The sequence below is a fragment of the Vigna radiata genome, chromosome 8 (genome assembly GCF_000741045.1).
Source record: "Vigna radiata var. radiata cultivar VC1973A chromosome 8, Vradiata_ver6, whole genome shotgun sequence".
Classification (NCBI taxonomy): domain Eukaryota; kingdom Viridiplantae; phylum Streptophyta; class Magnoliopsida; order Fabales; family Fabaceae; genus Vigna; species Vigna radiata.
The window spans coordinates 38,614,051-38,634,038 of NC_028358.1; the positions used below are offsets into that span (position 1 = coordinate 38,614,051).

The following is a 19,988-nucleotide window of genomic DNA, read 5'->3' on the forward strand; positions in this document are numbered from 1 at the left end:
CTTTGGCAGGCAGAAAACATAATGTATTTTGTATCTTCGTAATGGAAAATGGAGTTGTTATTATATATTTTTAATAGTTTATGTTTTATATAAAATTGATTGAGTTTGTATCAAGATTACATGATTAATGGTTGTAGTTTTACAATTTTTGTTTATTATTTGTTAATCATTGCTTAGTTGTTCATTAATCTCTCGTTAATATTGTTGAGAATTTAAGTGTGAGTTTAAGTTTCATATTAGATAAAAGTAAGAAAATAGAATATTATTATATAAAAATAAAATATTTATTAATCTATTGTCTTAAGGTTTTAGATAGAGAGTGATGTCAATTCTTTATCTGATTAAACTAAGATTTAATTGATACGTGTCTCTCCGGTAAACCTCTCCCTTATCAGACCCAATAATTAATATATCTATTCTATATTTTCTTAGAGAATGTAAAGGAATAATTTTATAGTCCATTATTTGTTTTGTTGATCTAAACGGAGTTAGATTTGTTTATCAAATGAGCCATTTGTACACATAAAAGATAAATTTTATTTTGTTTAATATTAACCACGCGTGATGATCTTATAATTAAGCCATTAAAGTTGGAAAATTAGACGCCTAAAATTGCTAAACACTGTCTTCAAGAAAAAATAAAAATAAAAATTAGCAAGCTTTTGATGCAAACTATATTGTAAGAATTTGCTCTTTAAAATTAGTTTGTTTGAACACTGTAGGCTAAATAATACATAGGGTGGAGACTCACATATATCTTGCTAATAAGAATCAAGAACATAATAAAATTTAATATGCTAAATTAATATGTATTTATTTGGCACAAAATCATATATTTATAGTTCAGGAATTTAAATAATCAACATAATTATCCAGTTAATGCAATTGTAGTTAATAAGTAATTTTGTACAAGTGGAACATAAAATAGTTCATAAAAATATACTACAAATTTAATTTATTAATTTTAGAATCAACCAGAGTTTGGATGATCAAAGGTTTAAATACATCTGGTGCCGCGAGAATTGACATGACCATGAAAAGTGAAAACCAATTCCAATTTTTTATGCACAAAATGAAAAACAAAAAACATTTATTTTATTGGCATATTCAAAACAATGTTAACATAAGTCAGCAAACACAATCCATCTTGATATTAAATAACAATTGAATGAAATTTTTATCTTGGATTTGGTGTTGTTTGCTATGTTTTGTATCCTTTAATTGTTTATTTTTCAGTAAAAAAAATAACAAATATTTGATAAATGTTAGCATGTTTGTATATTTGAAATGTTGAAATTCATAGTAATTTTTACTATAAATGTAAAGTTAAATAGGTTTTTAATTTTTAATTGCAATAATATATAGTTGTTGCAAAATAATTTGCAAACATTTATGTAGACTTTATAATATGTTCCCTTTTCAGGTTGAGTGGACGAATTTATGTACACAAACTATCCAACCATTCAAGATACAGGTTGAGGTTGAGACCTGTATGCCTATTTATTAAATATTTTTAAATAAAAATTTATATATTTTAGATGCTAATAAAAATATGCCGTGTATGTATATATATATATATATATATATATATATATATATATATATATATATATATATATATATATATATTTGCTATTATTGTTTGAGTAAAAAAGAGCTCATCTTAATGCACATTTGTATTAATTTATTTTATGGGGTGTTCGATAAAAAAGTTTTTACATATAAATAAATCATCCATCCTTATAATTATATTTTTAAAATATGATTGATTAGTTAAAAATTAAAGAGTGATACAATATACTTATTTTTTATCAAATGATTGAATAAGAATAATATAAGATATTTACTACAATAAAACATTTCAAATATACTCATATTAAATATAATTAATTCAACTTTGACATATCAACTAACTTTTATAGTCCAACCATTTAAATTGAAAAGTTAGTTTAGTTATCTAAATATTTGAAAGATGAATCAAAATATAGAATATTCTGTCCAGACATCCATATATGGCCACGTCAGGGGAAAACATTTAATCTTTTCGACTGCAATATCGTGTGGATATAGTTGAGAGACAATTCAATTTCATAAAGTTTAGATTTATTAAAAACAAATAATTATTCAAAATTGATTTATTTATTCAATCTAGTTTAATTAGAAGCTTACATTTGACTTGTTAGATAAATACTAGACTTAAATTTGATAATTTTTTATTTCATTTAGAGTTTGACTAATATTTTTGTGAAAATTTCTTAAATTATTTTTAAACTTTTATTAATACATCGTCTTAAAATCATTTTAATACTAATATACTAATATAAAATATCTATAAACCTTATTTTTCTTAGAAAAGTTCTTCAGACATTAAAAATGTAATTATTTTATACAAATGCAACCGATATTAATTAATAAAACTTGAATGTTAAAATAGGTGTATCAATAAACATAAACTATATAATTTTTTTATATATATAAGCAAGTTATTTGATTATTCATAATCTAAATTATTTAAAATTTATACTCTGCTCATTTAAACAACTAAACTTAATGGAAAGTTTACATTATTTATTTAATTTAACCAGTAATTAACATATAAAAGTTGAATAATTGAGAAATAATTGGATCATTTATTTTCTACAAGAAAGTACATACAAAGTATAAATCATAATATCCATAATGAAAGTTCAGAACTAAAAATAACATTAAAACAGTCAACTTTTATTTTGATTAAACCATCTTAACTTATAGCATCATCTAAATTAGTAATTTATTATGGGGTTTTAAGCAAGTTGTTGTTGCAGTGCTTTCAATAACTCTTCAGCACAAATTGCCCAAGTAATACTTCTTAAAAAAATAGAAATTAATTTTGGCTCCGTTCTTCTACCCAAAAAAACCAATGAATGCATAATACGAACTCGAAATCAGATTAAGAAATAATAGAACAATGCAATTATCTCTTGTATTTCTCTCTTTCTTCTTCCGTGATCTCAATTTTTTTTCTTCTTTTTTTCAATTCCTATTTTTCCTTTCCCATTTTATATGATCTAAACAATTTTCTATTTTACAATACCATTTTTTTCCTCTTTTTTCTTATACGATCTCGTCCTACTGTGTGTTTTGATGAAGTGAATGATTTGGAACCTTTAAGCGATACACGTTAAAGCACTGTTGTCACAAATATATTATACTACGATTATTTTGGACGTTAAAAAACCATAATATATCATACCATATTCTAAAAAATTTTAAATGGTAGTCTACAATTTTAAATAGGCTACAATTCCTAATTCCTACGTATAACTGTAGCCTATTATCATTAACAAAAAAAAAATTACAATTTTTGTATAAACCATAGTCTATTATAATTTGAAAGATCCTTTTAAAAAACTACAAAAAATAAACTACGATTCTTGTAATAATTGTAACCTATTATTTAAAAAAAAAATAGTATATGCTACAATTTTGCACTTATTTAATTTTTTTAATACTTTTTTGTAGAGCTGTCAAAATGTTTAACCCGGCTCGACCCAGTTCGGTCCACCATGGGTTGGTCACTCAGTGAGCTAAAAAAATTTGAATCCGCTGGCCCACTTAATTACAATTTTTTAAAAATAAAAATAATTACAAAGTTTCTATAATTCAAACCTAAACAAATTTCACTCCCAACATGGATGTTTAATTATTTTTTAAAATAGAGAACCTAAATAATTTTTTCAAGGAAAAAAATAATTAATATATTTTTTATAAAATTAAAATTAAATTTTAATAAAATAAATTTAGGTAGGTGGGTTGGTGGGCCAACCCAGTCCACCACGGGTTCCGCATGAGCCGGGTTTAAATGAGCTGGGTTGAAATCTGACCCGCACAAAAAAAATACAATTTTTTCAAACCCAACCCGGCTTAAACCCGTGATGGGCAGAGTTAGCCTGCGGATTGTGACCCATTTTGACAGCTCTATTTTTTTTTTTTTCTTTTTATACATAATTATGAATACTAGATAGAAGAAAAAAAAAATCTAGATACAGCCAGAACTCAGAATAGTGAACAATTATAAATAGTCTAGTTAAACTATTACACAAATATAATATATATTTTGTATAAGCATTCGAAGTACATAATTTAATTTAGATGTAATGGTTTGGAAATGTCGAAATATGAGATAAAAGAAAATAATTTTAATTAGTACATAAAAAGATAAAAAAAAGTTATCCTTTAAATTTTAGATAAATTATTATTTGTTTTTAATTATTTGATCAAAATAACGGACTTAAAAAGTACAAAATAACATATTTAAAAAGTTTTTTTTATTAGTGTGAATACAACTATAAAGAGTGATTATCATTCATTGTATTATTTTGTAATCAAATTCATACGAATCAGTTTGTTCATTAAATTACAAATATGTCAACACAATTATAAATTATTGAAGAAGAAAACGAACCAAACAATTATAATTCACAAAATTAACTAACCTTGAGCAACAACCATGTCAACATTTTCTATCTTGCACATGAGCTGCCTCTCATCATGTTATATATTTATTGAATGAACGGCAAAAAGACACACTAGTTAGAATCCACTTATATAAGGACGAAAGTATATAAAATTGAAGTTCTTATCAATGAAGTACTAATGAAGTACTTGTTCAATGAGTAAAATCGTACAACAATGTGATCAATGAGAGAAATTACAAGTGGTTACCAATAATGTTTGAATTAAAAATAATCATTATTAAAATTGAAAATGATGATTATAATTAGAATACAAAAAATTGAACTTACTCATGAATATAAAGCATGTACATATTATTTTTTCTCATCTAAATAATTGGTGATGTCAAACAATTTATTGTCATCTCGGACAGAGTAGAAGAATAACAAGTATATATATATATATATATATATTTAAATAAATATTTTTTAATTATCTATATATAAATAAAATTAAAATAATAAATATCATGCAGGCACATGTCGATAACCAATTTAAATTTATAATATATAAACAAGTTGATAATGTTAAATTTTTTAAAATTTAATCTCGACTCATTTAAGCAATTAAAGTTAATCGAAAGTTTAAACTTATTTATTGAATTTAACCAATAATTGACATATATAAAACTTGAAAATTGAGAAATAATTGGATCATTTACCCTCTACATGAAATTACATACAGAGTATAAATCATAAATGCATAACTAAAAGTCAGAATTAAAAATAATAAGTCAACTTTAATTTTGATTAAACCATCTTAACTATTAGTGGTTATGGCATCATCTAAATTAGTAATTCATTATGGGTTTTTAAGTAAGTTGTTGTTGCAGTGCTTTCAAGAACTCTTAAGCTCAAATTGCCTTAGGAAGATTCTTTTGTGACAGTGAAGTTGCACCAATATTTGAAGGTTTTAACTCTATTTAAATCTTGCATCCCGAGATACAAGTTCCGCATATATAGCAAAAACTATTAGCATATAGTTAGGATTTTTTCATGAAAATGTCGTTTGGCAAGAAACTGTTCCTCCAACTTCTGTGGTGTTTCTCCTTCATAGGTCTTAGTTCCCAAACACGGACTCCTTACACTTTTGTTGTGAGTACCGCCGTTACATCCTATCATTTCCTATTACTGTTCCAGAAATTGGTGAAACTGTTTTATACGTGAATATATTTTTGAAAAATAATACTTTGTTAATAAAATGTTATTTTATATAATAACATAATAACATAAATACATGATTAATCAGTTAAAATGGTGAATATTTTTAATAAATAAATAAACTTTTTTTATGTTGCCACTTATAATTATAGACTGAGATATATTTTTCCTTTATTTTTAAAATTTATGAATAATAATTTGTAATCATATAGTTGAGAATATATATAAATTTATTAAACTGTATTATTATTTTCATTGTAATATTTATTCATCCGTAACTTATGCATAGAGCACAGATTTTATTGAGAAATAAATCTTAGTAAATAATCAGCAATAAAGCAGTGGATATTAACTGATAAGTTTGATTACCTTGCAGGTGAGAGAGGCCCAGTACACAAGACTGTGTTCAACGAAAAACATGTTGACTGTGAATGGAAATTTTCCAGGACCAACTATCAGAGTCCACAGAGGAGAAACAATCTTTGTTAATGTTTATAACAAGGGCAACTACAACATCACTTTACACTGGTATTGAGTTTCCAATCTTAAGCATTCTGATGAAAGCTTAATCAAATGCATAGCTAACTCTAACTGATTTATGCACAGGCATGGAGTGAAGCAACAAAGGAATCCATGGACAGATGGTCCTGCATACATCACTCAGTGCCCCATCCAACCAGGAAGAAAATTCAGACAAAAGTTGGTTTTTACTTTCGAGGAAGGGACCGTTTGGTGGCATGCTCATAGTGACTGGGCAAGAGCCACTGTCCATGGGGCTATCTTTGTTTATCCAACCAAGAATAGACCCTACCCTTTTCCCCAACCTCATGCCGAGATTCCCATCATATTTGGTACGAAAAAGTTGCTTTGATTTGATCGAAATTGCCAGAATATATGCATGGAAAAACATGGTTGAAAATGGAACAATATGTTTTCTTCATTCATATGCAGGAGAATGGTGGAACACTGATGTAAACGAGGTCTTCACTCAATCTATTGCAACTGGAGGAGCTCCAAATATATCTGATGCTCTCACTATAAACGGTCAACCTGGGGATCTCTTCCCTTGCTCAATGACAGGTACTCACAAATTATAGAATGATAATCATAAGATACAATCTATAATTATGTTCAGAAACATAGTGTAATCTGTTTCCTCTTTCAACTGTTAGTATCTTTGAGGTCAGGCTTTAAATTCAATGCCTTTTAATTTGCAGAAACGTTCAAGCTAAGTGTAGAGCAAGGCAGGACTTATCATCTCCGTGTTGTTAACGCGGCAATGAATCTCATTCTGTTTTTTTCTGTTTCCCAGCACAATCTCACCGTTGTTGGTGCTGATGGTTCGTTCACCAAGCCATTGACAAGGGATTACATTTGCATATCACCTGGACAAACAATGGATGTGTTGTTGCAAGCCAATCAAGAGCCTGATCATTATTATCTGGCGGCAAGGGCATATTCAACTGGGTTTGGTGTTGCTTTTGATAACACCACAACCACTGCTAGAGTTGAATACAGTGGCAATTACACTCCATCTTCATCTCTTTCATTACCTTACCTTCCCAACTTTAATGACACAACTGCAGCTTTTGACTTCATTACAAGCTTGAGAGGCTTACCTGAGAGATACCCCCGCCAGGTCCCAACAAACATCACAGCCCAAACAGTGACCACTGTTTCTGTCAATACTTTTCCATGCCCTGGTGGCAGAACCTGCCAGGGACCAAATGGAACCATTTTTGCTGCTAGCATGAACAACATAAGTTTCGATACCCCCAACATTAACATATTGGAAGCCTATTACTATCATGTCAATGGGGTATACAAAACGGGATTTCCCAGATTTCCACCCTTTATATTTAACTTCACTGCAGACTTTTTGCCTTTAACATTGAATATACCAAAGCGAGCGACTAGGGTTAACCTGTTGAACTATGGTGCAACGGTTGAAATTGTATTCCAAGGAACAAACGTTGTTGCAGGGATAGACCATCCGATGCATCTCCATGGGTTCAGTTTCCATGTCGTTGGATATGGGTTAGGCAATTTCAATCAAAGCAAGGATCCTGTGACTTTCAATCTCATTGATCCTCCTTATTTGAACACAGTTATTGTGCCGGTGAATGGCTGGACTGCTGTTAGGTTTGTGGCTAGCAACCCTGGTATGTGACGTGGGATACTCTCTGTGTGTATAATTCTTAGTTTCCGTTTCTAATTTTATTAGCGGACACTGTTTTATTGCATGAACTCATGTGGCTTTTAAATGACAGGAGTATGGTTCATGCACTGCCATCTAGAACGCCACCAAGCTTGGGGCATGGAAACAGTGTTTATTGTGAACAATGGAAAGGCTTCAGATGAAACATTACCACCACCACCGCCAGACATGCCCCCATGTTGAAGAACATCCTAGGCATTTTCTGTTTATTGATCTTTTCTCCTTTGATTTATTCTGTGTTTTTGATACTGAAAAACAATACTTTAAAAGTGGGAGTTAGTATTAATGTTTCTCCACTTTTAATACCTTGAATATATTTATTTTTTCAAATATTACTGCTACATACTTTTATATTTATTTAACACAAAATATAAAAATAAAATAAAATAATAAAAAATAAAAGTAAAAAATAAATAAAAATAATATCAAATAAATATAAAAAACTTTAATTATTTTTTATTATTTTCACATAAACAATAAGACATTTCAAATATTATTTTTAATTAATTTTTTTTTGTCGATAAAAGAAGCACATTTGTTTTACCTTATCTTTCAAGAAGTGACGTATTAGAAATTTGGAGAAAAAGATTGTCCGTGCTTTGCCATTTGTCAAAGTGTTTAGTTGTTGTTTTATTATTTTTGGCACATTTGGGTTCTTTATAAACTTCTAAAGTTGATAGTATCCTTTAATTTGGTCCCTAGTCTTAATCTTCCATGAATGTATCGCATATTACAAAATCATTTTCACTTTTAAGGCCCAAATAATAAATCCGTAGCAACCGAATATGAAAAATTCGAAATAAATTTGAGCATCCACGTTAAATTAGATAAACGTTGGATAAATCAAATAGAGCAAAATCAGATTCGAATAATAGGTTGGACATTACGAGTATTTGATTCAATCTGAATTATTTATAATAATCATTATTAAAATTATACATCTCATTTTTTAAACTAAATATTCATTTATATTCATGTCACTTATTTAAAATAAAATTACATTTTACATTAAAAAAATGAATTTAGTATAAATTTCTAATTCAAAAAATCTGACCGAATTAACTCTACCATGTTAGAAATGGACTTTAAATCCACCTTAGATCACAAAACTAATTTGTAAAGTGAAGTTTGCACCTACTTATATATATTATAAATTGATCTTATCTTTAGTTAATAAAGACTTCCCACAAGAGTTCTAATAATTTTACAAAGAAACATAAGAAAAACAAAATTCAATCACAAAAAAAAAAAGTACATCAACTCAAACAAAGTTAGTAAGATAAGCTAGACTAAATCATACTCATCTTAAATTCTAACATATTAAGCTAACTTACTGTTCTCCTTTCTTTAATACCTCATAATATTCTTAATAGATCCTAAGATCTTCATTGCACATGTTTGGGTTTCATTTACATGCGAGGATATATACATGAACACAGATTTCTGAACACTCAAATTATCACTACTATTAAGTCATTTTCTGTCTAGCTAGCCTCAAGAACGCTTTGCTCTACATTTTCTTGCACTGCCTTTGCAACCTCGAGTGCAACAAAGTCTCATGCCTTCCTCAATCTACACTTTTGGAACTATCAACGGATCTCCAATCTGATAGGCTTTTCTACTTTTTGTACATTTTATAAATGCACATATCAGCTTATTTTCTGCATATTTTTTAACTAGTACAACTTTAAAAGGAGTGGCTTTTCGATATGTGACATTCTATATGTCTTATTGACGTTTCATTTCCATATAGGAGCGACATTATACCTGGGATTCATATCACTTGTATCATGGAAGTGTCTCGATTCGTGTCTCTCACCAACAAAAAAATGTGCTACCAACGTCATTTAAAATTGTCTAATTTATTCTAATAAAACTATGGTCAGAACAATCTTATATGACAGATGATTGATGTAATTTCTAAATAATTTAAAAGAACATAAAAAAAAATGTTACAGTAAATGTCCATGGTATAATGTTGTTTAATTCCATTTTTTTATAACCTAGAAAATCTCCATTTATAATGTATTTTCTATGTTCCATATTGCCTCAAGAACTATTCTTAAATTAATTGGTGCATAACTAAAAATTATTGAACAGTCAGTGTAATTTTAGTCACATAATACAAAATATATACAGGTACAGTAACTCGTGGAAGGTATCAGAAAGACAAAAAGAAAAGAAAAGGATTGGTGGAAGGACATTATTTCTTAAAGAAAAAGGATATTTTCAGACCCCTTTCTTAAAATACATCTACTTTGCAACAACTTTAATAATATAATAATGTATATTAATTAAAATTCCAAATTTAAAAATAAATAAATATAATCAAAATATTATTATTTTGAGTTATTTTGACTTTATTACTTTTTATGAGTATCCAAATCTGCATCGCATGTCTAGAAAAAAAAAAATTAATAACACAAAATTCTATTCTTAGATAACCAACAAGTCTTTCCTTGTGTCACAGGGGTGTTGCTCAGTTGGCTCTTTCACTAACACTAAAAGAAAATACACATTTAATATTTAATATTGGTAAACAATGGACACAAACAACTAAAAAGTTTAAAACCATATGTGCTAAATTCCTTAGGATCAACTTATGAAGGTCAATAAGTAGACGTTAAAATTGTTAATTTTAAAATTTATTTTTTATTTAAAGTAGTTTAAAATTAGGCTAACTTTAATTGGATAAACGTTGAGATGTGTCGATTTATATTGAAATTGAACTAAGTTGGTCCAGCCCATGTCAAGTCCAATGAAGGTTGGCATGTAGGTTAAGTTGTCAACATAACTTGAATCATGCCAATTCAAGTTTAAGTAAGGTCGAGTTTGTTTGAATTGAAATGAGTTGGTTGGAACTAGGTTACAGACGATAGGATAGACTCATGTTCAATTTGGGTTGAACTAGGTTCAAGTTAGTTGAGTCCTAGATAAATTGACTAACTTTATTAAAGTCAAATTGGATTTGTGTTGAGTCTAAACATTAAGTCAAAATTGTGTCAAACTGAGTTGGATCAATCCCATGTCAGATTGAGTGAGTTAGATTGGCCTAACATTTAAACAAGTTGTGTTGAATTCAAGTCAGGCCAAATCTAGTTGGGATTAGGTAATACCAAACAAATATTAACTCGAATTTGACTAAATTCTATCTTAATCGAGCTCAAATGTGATTAAGACAAGATGAGATCAAGTTAAAATAAGTCAAGTTAAACTTTATGTTTAACCAATACATAAATCATAAACATTGTATCAAGTTAAATTGGATTGATCTCATAATCCATTATGTGTTTCTAAATGATAAAGTAGATTTAATTCTATTTAAATTAAATTGGAAAAAATAAAAAAATGAATGATTTTATTGGTAAAAAGTATATTTTGTTTGATTTGGATTTAACATAAATTATAAGTTAAAATAGATCTAAATTTTAAATTCGATATATATGTTATTGGATGGGTGGATTTTTTAAATTACAATAGATGATCCCCTTAGCTCTATAAAGCCAGCAATCGACAATGTTTTGAGTCTGCTGTCATTTTGGCGATGGTCACGTGACACTTAACCAACCAAAGACTACAAACACCAAGCAATTAATAGCCGAAAGAAAATCTTAATTAAAAGACCGTTTAATAATGCCTTGCTGCCAAAAATAATTAATAAAAGAACAAGTGAATTATTACAAATAGCAATGCACTCGGAGAACTCATTTTCTCAAATTTGGAACACATGCCTTCCGGAGATGTAAGGTAAAACAAACATTTAACTTATTGTTTTCAATGTGAACTTCTTTAAACAGAGAAAGTCCAGAATATTCTTCAGCATGGGGGCATGTCTGGCGGCGGCGGTGACAACATTAGATTTGAAGAGTTTCCATTCTTCACAATAAAAACTGTCTGCATGCCCCAAGATTGGTGGCGTTCTAGATGGCAGTGCATAAACCATACCCCTGCAATTCAAAATACATGCATGCAGTTCGTGTAAGAAAAATTACATAAGCTCTCCATTTTAAAATTTGAAAAAGGAAACTCGTATTTGGTGTTACATACCAGGATTCACAGCCACGAATCTAATGGCAGCCCATCCATTTATTGGCACAATCACAGTATTCAAGTAAGGAGGATCAACGAGATTGAAATTCAAGGGATCTTGACTTTGGTTAAAATTGCCTAATCCATATCCAACAACATGGAAACTGTACCCATGGAGATGGATAGGATGGTCTATCCCTCCAACAACGTTTGTTCCTTGGAACACAATTTCAACTGTTGCACCATAGTTCAGCACATTAACCCTAGTCTCTTTCGTTGGTGTATTCAACGTTATAGGCAAAATATCTGCAGTGTAGTTAAATGTAAAAGGTGGGAATCTGGGAAATCCCGATTGGTATATCCCATTGATATGATAGTAATAGGCTTTTAGAATGTCAATGCGGGGGGTTTGAAAGCTTATGTTGTTCATGCTAGCAGAGAAAATGGTTCCATTTATCCCCTGGCAGTCGTTTCTGCCATTAGGGCACGGCAAAGTGTTGACAGAAATAGTGGTGACTATTTGAGTTGTGATGTTTGTTGGGACTGGACTGGGGGATCTCTCAGGTAAGCCTCTCAAGTTTGTGATGAAGTCCAAAGCTGCTTGTGTATCATTAAAGTCGGGGAGGTTTGGTAATGAAGGAGATGAAGGTGGAGTGTAATTGCCACTGTACTCTATTCTAGCAGTGGTTGTTGTGTTATCAAAGGCAACACCAAACCCAGTTGAATATGCCCTTGCAGCTAGATAATAATGACCAGGTTCTTGGTTGGCGTGCAACAACACATCCATTGCTTGTCCTGGTGATATGCAAATGTAATCCCTTGTCAATGGCCTGGTGTATACAGCATCAGAACCAACAACAGTGAGGTTATGTTGGGAAACGGAGAAGAAGAGAATCAGATTCAGTGCCGCGTTAATAACTCGGAGATGATAAGTCCTCCCTTGTTCTACATTAAACTTGAACGTTTCTGAAAGTTACAAGAAAGTATGAGCCAAACCTCAAAGATACAAATGTTTGAAGTTGAAAGTTCATCAACTTTGAACATTGATGCGTACCTGGAATTGAGCAAGGCAAGAGATCCCCGGGTTGACCATTTATAGTGAGAGCATCAGATATGTTTGGGGCCCCTCCGGTTTCAGAAGACTGTCTGAAGACCTCATTGACATCATTAATCCACCACTCTCCTGCATATACATAAGTAAATAAAAAATTGCATTTTCCCCCTCCTACTTGCATCAGTATGTTCTAGCTATATTTGGTGAATTACAGAAAAAAAAAAAAAAAAAAAAAACTGTTAAGGATAACTTTTCATACCAAATGTGATGGGAATCTCAGCATCTGGTTGAGGAAAAGGGTAGGGAGTATTCTTGGTTGGATAGACATAGATAGCACCATAGACAGTGGCTCTTAACCATTCACTGTGAGCATGCCACCATATGGTCCCTTCCTCAAAAGAAAAAATCAAGGTTTGTCTGAATTTCATACCAGGTTGGATGGGGCACTGAGTGATGTATGATGGACCATCTGTCCATGGATTCCTTGGCTGCTTCACTCCGTGCCTGTACATAAATCGGTAATGGTTAATTTTCATCCACTCATAGGTTATCAAAATTGCTTAAGATAGAAGATTAATATTACCAGTGTAAAGTAATGTTGTAGTTTCCCTTGTTGTAAACATCAACGTAGATTGTGTCTCCTCTGTTGACTCTGATAGTTGGTCCTGGAAAGTTTCCATTCACTGTCAATATACTTTTTGTGGAACAAAGTCTGGTATACTGCGCTTCTCTAACCTGCAAGATTAATCAAACCCATTTAATTGTTTTCCTGTGAAAAAGAACAGAAATTTATATTCATGAACGCCATGGTGAATAACATTTCACCACTTTCTGTTACTCACTTCAAAAGTGTAATGACTCTGTGTTTGGGAACTAAGAGTGATCAAGGAAAAACACCACAGAATTTGGAGGAAAATATTCTTGGTGCACGACATTTTCACGAAAGAGAAAATGTTATGCAAGTCGTACTACAATGCTATTGGTAATAGTCAGTGTTACATATATAGGAAAAAGTTTTATGCAGGAGGTTTTGTAGGTTAGAACAAGAGATTGATTTGAGTGTGCATGAATTAGTTGTATTCTTCAAAAATCGGTGCGGCTTCATTGTCACATGTTTACCAGTAATGTATAAGTCAACACGTCAATCTAGCCATTTAATCAATTGTAAGAAAATTGCAAAGGAAATTAAAGAGGAATTTGTCAAGCCTTTTGAGTTGAAGGTAGCGTACATATTGGAAACTGCTTTATTTGGTGAGTATGATACAGATTGTATTGTACCTGTTCGAAAACACTGCAACAACAGCTTCACTTAAAAACCCATAATAAATGGCTAACTTTGGAATGAGATTCCATCCTCCGAATAGTTAAGATTGCTTAATCAAAAAAGTGTTAACTTTCGATTATTCTTCGCTTCCCGATTCTGACTTCTCATTATGTTAGGACTTCTACTTTTCTGCTTTGTGTACATGCACACGTTTTTTTCCGTATATGATTTATTATAATTAGTTGATGATGTTAAATTTATACTTTTCATGGAAACTATCCCCAATGTCAACAAATCACTTACAATGTCAACTATCTATTGAATTAAGATATATTTAATATTGTAAAGAAAAATAATAAAGAAAACTTACATGGTTCTTATAAAGATTACAAGAGGTGGATCTATTCGTAAATCTAGTCATTTATTTACTTCATACCATAAGTCAATTTTAACCAGTAAAAGTAAGAAAAAAAAAATCATTTTCTTAAATCCAAATAATATAAAAACATGAACAAATAATTGACATAGCAGGATGCAACTTTTTCTATATAAAAACATAGCACATGAATTTAGATTTGACAATTTGATTGTAATTTGACTTACATCACTTTTATCACAAAATAATTGACATATACCTTACAACAAAAAAATTAATTAATATTGTACATTTTCATTTACATGCGTTAAATTCATCCCAAATGATAATAAACACATCCTCCCTTTTCTTGCACCAATACCAAATGGGGGTGTGGTGGCCATTATTGCCTAATAGATTTTAAATAAAAAAATATTATTAAACTAAAACAAAATTAAAAATAGTGTGGCATCACTTAATAGATTGGAACTGCAGCAGTTGAAGAAAAAAAAAACAATTACTTGTACTGGCGCCATTAGAAGAAGACAGCAGCAATTAGAGATAATAAGAATTACAAAACATTTTATAAGATAATATTAGTTGTAGAACCATGTGCTTTGAGTTAAATTATTATATATTTAACGTGATTTTGATCTTAGGAAACAACACTAATCCTCAACTAATTTGTTTCCTAACATTAATGACTATGAAGTTAAGTTACTGTGTCAAGTAAGTATAATAAAATACTGTGTCAAGTAAGTATAACTTGTTTCTTGTAATCAAATTCAAACATATGTATCTGCTGATATATACTGCTGAATATCAACTTATATATATTATATTTGCGTACAGAAATTGGTAAAGATTTGCTATTACAACGAAAAGGATATTTATCTCACTTGTATATAAAAGCTAGATAAATCATCCTCACACTTAGAGACACTTTTTTATAGGAAAATCAGTGATTTTCCTTAAATACAAATACATATTTATAACACTGCCCTCACAAATCTTACACACCAAATCTCAGAATAATTATTTAGGTTTAATTAGTAAACCTTGGAGATGCCAGGGCTCTGAGAGGGTTCTTCATTTCACAAGATAGTTTCAGAACCTCGGCTAGGTCAACTGGGTTAGCCATGTCTTGAAACCAATGAAAACGATGAACCAAGTTAGCCACCCAAAGGCTCACGGTCACAAGCCCTAGGTTTTTACCGGGGCAAACCCTGCGTCCAGCTCCAAATGGTGCGAGTCTAAGGTCACCACCTCTGATATCCACTTCGACCCCTCCTTCACTCTTCACAAACCTCTCTGGCTTGAACACTAGTGGCTCGTGCCACACGCTAGGGTCATGAGTAATGGCCCACATGTTCACCATTGCTGTGGTGTTGGCTGGGACCACCATTCCATTGCTCAGATGGACATCTGACGTGGACAATCGGGCCCATGAAAGGAGAGGCCCAATTGGATGCAATCGCAGGGTTTCTTTCACTATGGCTTCTAAGTATGGCAATTTTATCACATCAGCATCTGTAACTACCATCTTCTTTCCCACAACGCTGCGGAGTTCATTGCGAAGCCTAGTTTGCACTTGCTCATTCAAAATAAGCTCGGCCATTACCCACTCAGTAAGAAGTGCTGCTGTATCCGTGCCACGAAATATCATCTCCTGCGTGCAATCAAGTTGTTTTAAAAATATTGATAAAAGTTTTTCATACCAACCACACTACCAGATTATTAATTACAAGCTAATAAAAGTTATTTAATAAGAGATGATTACGTGACATTAGTGTCACTTTGGAGTGTGCTTAAATATTTATTTGTTTGTCTCTATTTTTTATTTCTTTTGCTAATTAGAAAATGCAGATGAATAAAAAAGCGTATCGATCTTCTAAAACATATAACATTCTGCCCAGTTAAATTTGTAGAATCTTTTATATTTGGGTTATCATTTTTTAATTAGAGTCATGCGACAAATTCCCAGATTTGATATACTTTAGTTGCAGTAGATTTTTCAAACACATGCACGTGTTAAAACATGCATGGGCAATAAACTTCCGTACGTTATAGGTATGAGAGAAACACTAACCCATAAAACAGCAATGATGTCATCGTCTTCGAGCTTGTCATCCTCTTCTAGAGAGAGCAGCACGTCCACGAAGTCCGAGTCATCAGAAAGTTCTTTGAATGGAGCCATTATTCGGTGCTCCTCCAGAATCCTCTTTACAAATTTCTTCACTCTCGGAGCAAGAACGGAGCACCGTTCTCGAACACGTAAAGGGTCATAAAAGAAGCGGATCCAAGGAACGTAATCAGACCAGTTGAAAGCTCCCAAAAGGTCAAAACCTTCCCGGACCATGTCGCGCACCTCTTCGATCTCACGCCGATTATAACACTCATCTTGGTCGTGGTACCTTCTTCCAAAGACAGTTCCCATAACGTTATTCAGCGCTGCATCTTGGAGGTGTTTTCTTAGGCACACGAACCCGTTTTTGGACTGCTCGTGAGCTATAGCTCGTAACATGGCAGCGCAGTCTAGCAAGCGACCCGGCTCGTGGGCAAGAATGCGGCGTGGGGAGAAGAGGTGTGTCGAGGCTACCCTCCGCAGCAAGCGCCAATACGCACCGTTTGGCGCAAACCCAATGGCGCGGTTGAACATGAGGTTCTTAGCGGATTGTTTAATGGGGCGGTCAGCGAAATGGGGTGAGTTCAAGATTTCACGCGCCACGTGAGGGTCGGAAGTTACAACTACTGGGCTTGACCCCAAACTGAAGGCCATGAGTTTCGTGGCTGATAGGGCTGAAGCAATGGAAGCGAGGGTGCGATGAGGTAGGGCATGGTTTAAGCTAAACAAGAGGCCGAAGAGAGGGACTCCTTTTGGCCCGGGTATAGGGACCCGGCCCGTTTGGTTCTTTCCGTTTCTCCATGCAAGACCTCCTCCCCCTCTTGGGAAGGCCCACGCCATGATGGCAATGGAAAGAATTGCAGTGAGGATTATGAGCAAGAGTGGGTTGTGAGTTAAGTTTTGTGTTCCTGCTATGGCTGGAAGTGTAAACACCCACCAGCTAGTGTCTAATGCTGAGGATGGTAACCCCATTACAGTGCACAGAGGGAAATGGAAACAGAGTTTGAAGTAATAAGAGAGAGTGATGAAGATGGGATGGTTGTGAATAGCAGGGGAGAGGCTTGGTATAAATAGGTGTGCTTTCGTGCTTGCATGGATTGGAGAAGAAGCTTAGGGTAAGTTTGAAGATATTGTGTATTTTTAAAGTACAAAAAGTGTGTAATGATGCGTCTAATTGGGGTTAGAGATACGTGGCTTAATTTGGTGGTTATAAGGTATCTACTTGTATAGTATGATATAGGCCGGTTACCACTCAACAATGATCCATCCATATACTGTTACGCCGCTCGTCAATCAAGTTAAACCAGGTTAAACAATGCTGAACTATAATTGAACCAAAATTTAAGTTAGACTAATAATAGAGAATAAAATAAACAAATATCTGATTTTAAGATATTAATAAAGAACAACCAATTAGATTTTAATATAAAATTATTTAAATAAGTCTATTTATATTTTATTAAACTTGTGATGATCTATAAATAAATGGTCAAGATGAGGTACACTTCACTCATATTAAAAAGAATATTTTATAATGATAATAAAATCACTTCCTAAATAATAAAGTTCTACAATCTACACTTAAGTTAAGTTAAGCATTAAAGTGTCTTTTATATATATATATATATATATATATATATATATTACACCTAATAGCTTTCTAATCTATATAGTCTTCTAGAATGGTCATAGGCTTAACAGGTGCATATAATATGGCATTGGGAAAGCACGCTACGCATTCGTATTACAGACATTTATTTAAGAATTTTTTATCTAAATTGCATGACACAGACGAGGCCACAACGGTGGAGGAATTTTGAGCAACCGCCACTGCGCCCTTGAATGTCGGATCATGGAGCACAGGATTTTATTTTGGAGGCATGCATGCATGGACGTGTGTTAGGGCGGGAAGCAAGGTTGCAAATAGGAATGCACGTTGCTCGAGGCCTCGCCTCACGTGACTACGGGCTATTCGATAATATATGCATCGTATTCCCAAACAATCCAACGCAACTTCAATTCTTAACGACCCTGTGAGACTCAAGTGGTCAAGTTTAAGTTAGAATATACCATGAGTCAAACAAGCAGAGAAAATGTTACTTCCCCAACTTTTCTTTTGCAATAAGGTTATACTTCTCAAAAAGATATTTATAAGGTTTCCACCGACTTCTATAGAAAGAAATCAAACTGCCCCCGTCGACTTCAGATCATTCACGTTCAATTTATTCATCTACTTCATTTCTGGTTAAATATTACGAAGATAGACCATATTCATGAAGTTATTCACAATGAAAATAATATACAAAAATTGATGTTGAATACATTTTTATAGTGATTTAAATGATAGAGAATTATTGTTTGAATATTTTCAATCATTTAAAGAACAATGAAAATATATTATTATTTACGACATTTTTATCTCAATGTAAAATAGATTTTTCTTGTAACAATAGCCTTTATGACTCTTTTACGGCATCTTTTATACATTACATGATGTATTAATTGTTTTTCAATTTCTCTTCTTTGCATCTAAACTATTTTTTTATAATTATCTGGATGCGATTTTTAATAAGTAATCTTTTATGATTCACTCTGTAAAAATTATATGAAAAATTAATTTTACTTTAAGTGTGAATAAATTAAGACAAGAGCTGTTTGAGTTAATGAATTGTAGTAATATATTAGCTGTTTGAATTAGAAATTTATCTCTAAGTGTAAATTTAAAGATTATAGAGTAAAAAGGAAAAAAAGTTGAATAAAAACTCCAAAATTTATTGTCTTTTTAGACTAAAAAAACATATCAATGTTTTATATAGGTTTAATTTAGGTTTTTTGGTATTGTATATCCTCCTCAATTAGTAATAGATTTTCAAAAAATATTTTGAAGATATCTAGATAGATGTATAATATGAAAAATGATATTTTGACACCAATTTTTTATATTATTTTGACACTGCACACGTGTCAAAACGTGGTTAGACAATTTCAAATTAAAAAAAGCTGAGACAAAGGCATATTTGGAAGAAATAAATCAAAGTTCTTTTTTAATTTGAAATCGTCCAACCACATTTTGACACGTGTGCAGTGTCAAAATAGTGTCAAAAAAATTGGTGTCAAAATATCATTTTCCTAAAAATATATAGATTATACTAAAATTGAAAAACAAAAATATTGGGAAAGGGGATGACAATGTCCCTTTATCACCCTTCAAAGTTCTGTCCTATATGATATGTGAAGATTTTAAAGAAAGTCTTCCTAACAGAAATTTTAAAATTTTAAGCTATAAAGA

General features: G+C 31.6%; 3 protein-coding genes across 3 annotated transcripts; 1 reads left to right on the forward strand and 2 right to left on the reverse strand.

Annotated features, from left to right (window-relative positions):
* Positions 1-5,477: 5,477 nt before the first annotated feature.
* On the forward strand, positions 5,478-8,196 carry LOC106771910 (laccase-15-like). The gene is made up of 6 exons (XM_014657955.2): positions 5,478-5,588; positions 6,031-6,182; positions 6,261-6,505; positions 6,606-6,734; positions 6,872-7,816; positions 7,925-8,196. Exons 1-6 carry the CDS (start codon positions 5,490-5,492, stop codon positions 8,053-8,055), a joined length of 1,701 nt encoding a protein of 566 aa, XP_014513441.1. The 5' UTR covers positions 5,478-5,489; the 3' UTR covers positions 8,056-8,196.
* A 3,138-nt stretch (positions 8,197-11,334) lies between these two features.
* Positions 11,335-13,936, reverse strand: LOC106769824 (laccase-15-like). The gene is made up of 6 exons (XM_014655596.2): positions 13,798-13,936; positions 13,539-13,690; positions 13,215-13,459; positions 12,956-13,084; positions 11,920-12,867; positions 11,335-11,819 (listed from the first exon to the last, which is right to left on the reverse strand). The coding sequence occupies exons 1-6, from the start codon at positions 13,888-13,890 to the stop codon at positions 11,689-11,691; spliced, it is 1,698 nt and encodes a 565-aa protein (XP_014511082.1). The 5' UTR covers positions 13,891-13,936; the 3' UTR covers positions 11,335-11,688.
* Positions 13,937-15,384: 1,448 nt separating this feature from the next.
* On the reverse strand, positions 15,385-17,871 carry LOC106770627 (cytochrome P450 78A7). The gene is made up of 2 exons (XM_014656426.2): positions 16,664-17,871; positions 15,385-16,243 (listed from the first exon to the last, which is right to left on the reverse strand). Exons 1-2 carry the CDS (start codon positions 17,669-17,671, stop codon positions 15,620-15,622), a joined length of 1,632 nt encoding a protein of 543 aa, XP_014511912.1. The 5' UTR covers positions 17,672-17,871; the 3' UTR covers positions 15,385-15,619.
* Between the last annotated feature and the right edge of the window lie 2,117 nt (positions 17,872-19,988).

Coding starts and splice junctions, on each gene's coding strand:
- LOC106769824 (XM_014655596.2), bottom strand. CDS start 13,890: ATGTCGTGCACCAAGAATATTTTCCTCCAAATTCTGTGGTGTTTTTCC. Junction 13,460..13,538: donor TACAACATTACTTTACACTG/GTAATATTAATC, acceptor ATTTATGTACAG/GCACGGAGTGAAGCAGCCAA. Junction 11,820..11,919: donor ATTCGTGGCTGTGAATCCTG/GTATGTAACACC, acceptor TTTGAATTGCAG/GGGTATGGTTTATGCACTGC.
- LOC106770627 (XM_014656426.2), bottom strand. CDS start 17,671: ATGGGGTTACCATCCTCAGCATTAGACACTAGCTGGTGGGTGTTTACA. Junction 16,244..16,663: donor ACATCATTGCTGTTTTATGG/GTTAGTGTTTCT, acceptor GATTGCACGCAG/GAGATGATATTTCGTGGCAC.
- LOC106771910 (XM_014657955.2), top strand. CDS start 5,490: ATGAAAATGTCGTTTGGCAAGAAACTGTTCCTCCAACTTCTGTGGTGT. Junction 6,183..6,260: donor TACAACATCACTTTACACTG/GTATTGAGTTTC, acceptor ATTTATGCACAG/GCATGGAGTGAAGCAACAAA. Junction 7,817..7,924: donor GTTTGTGGCTAGCAACCCTG/GTATGTGACGTG, acceptor TTTAAATGACAG/GAGTATGGTTCATGCACTGC.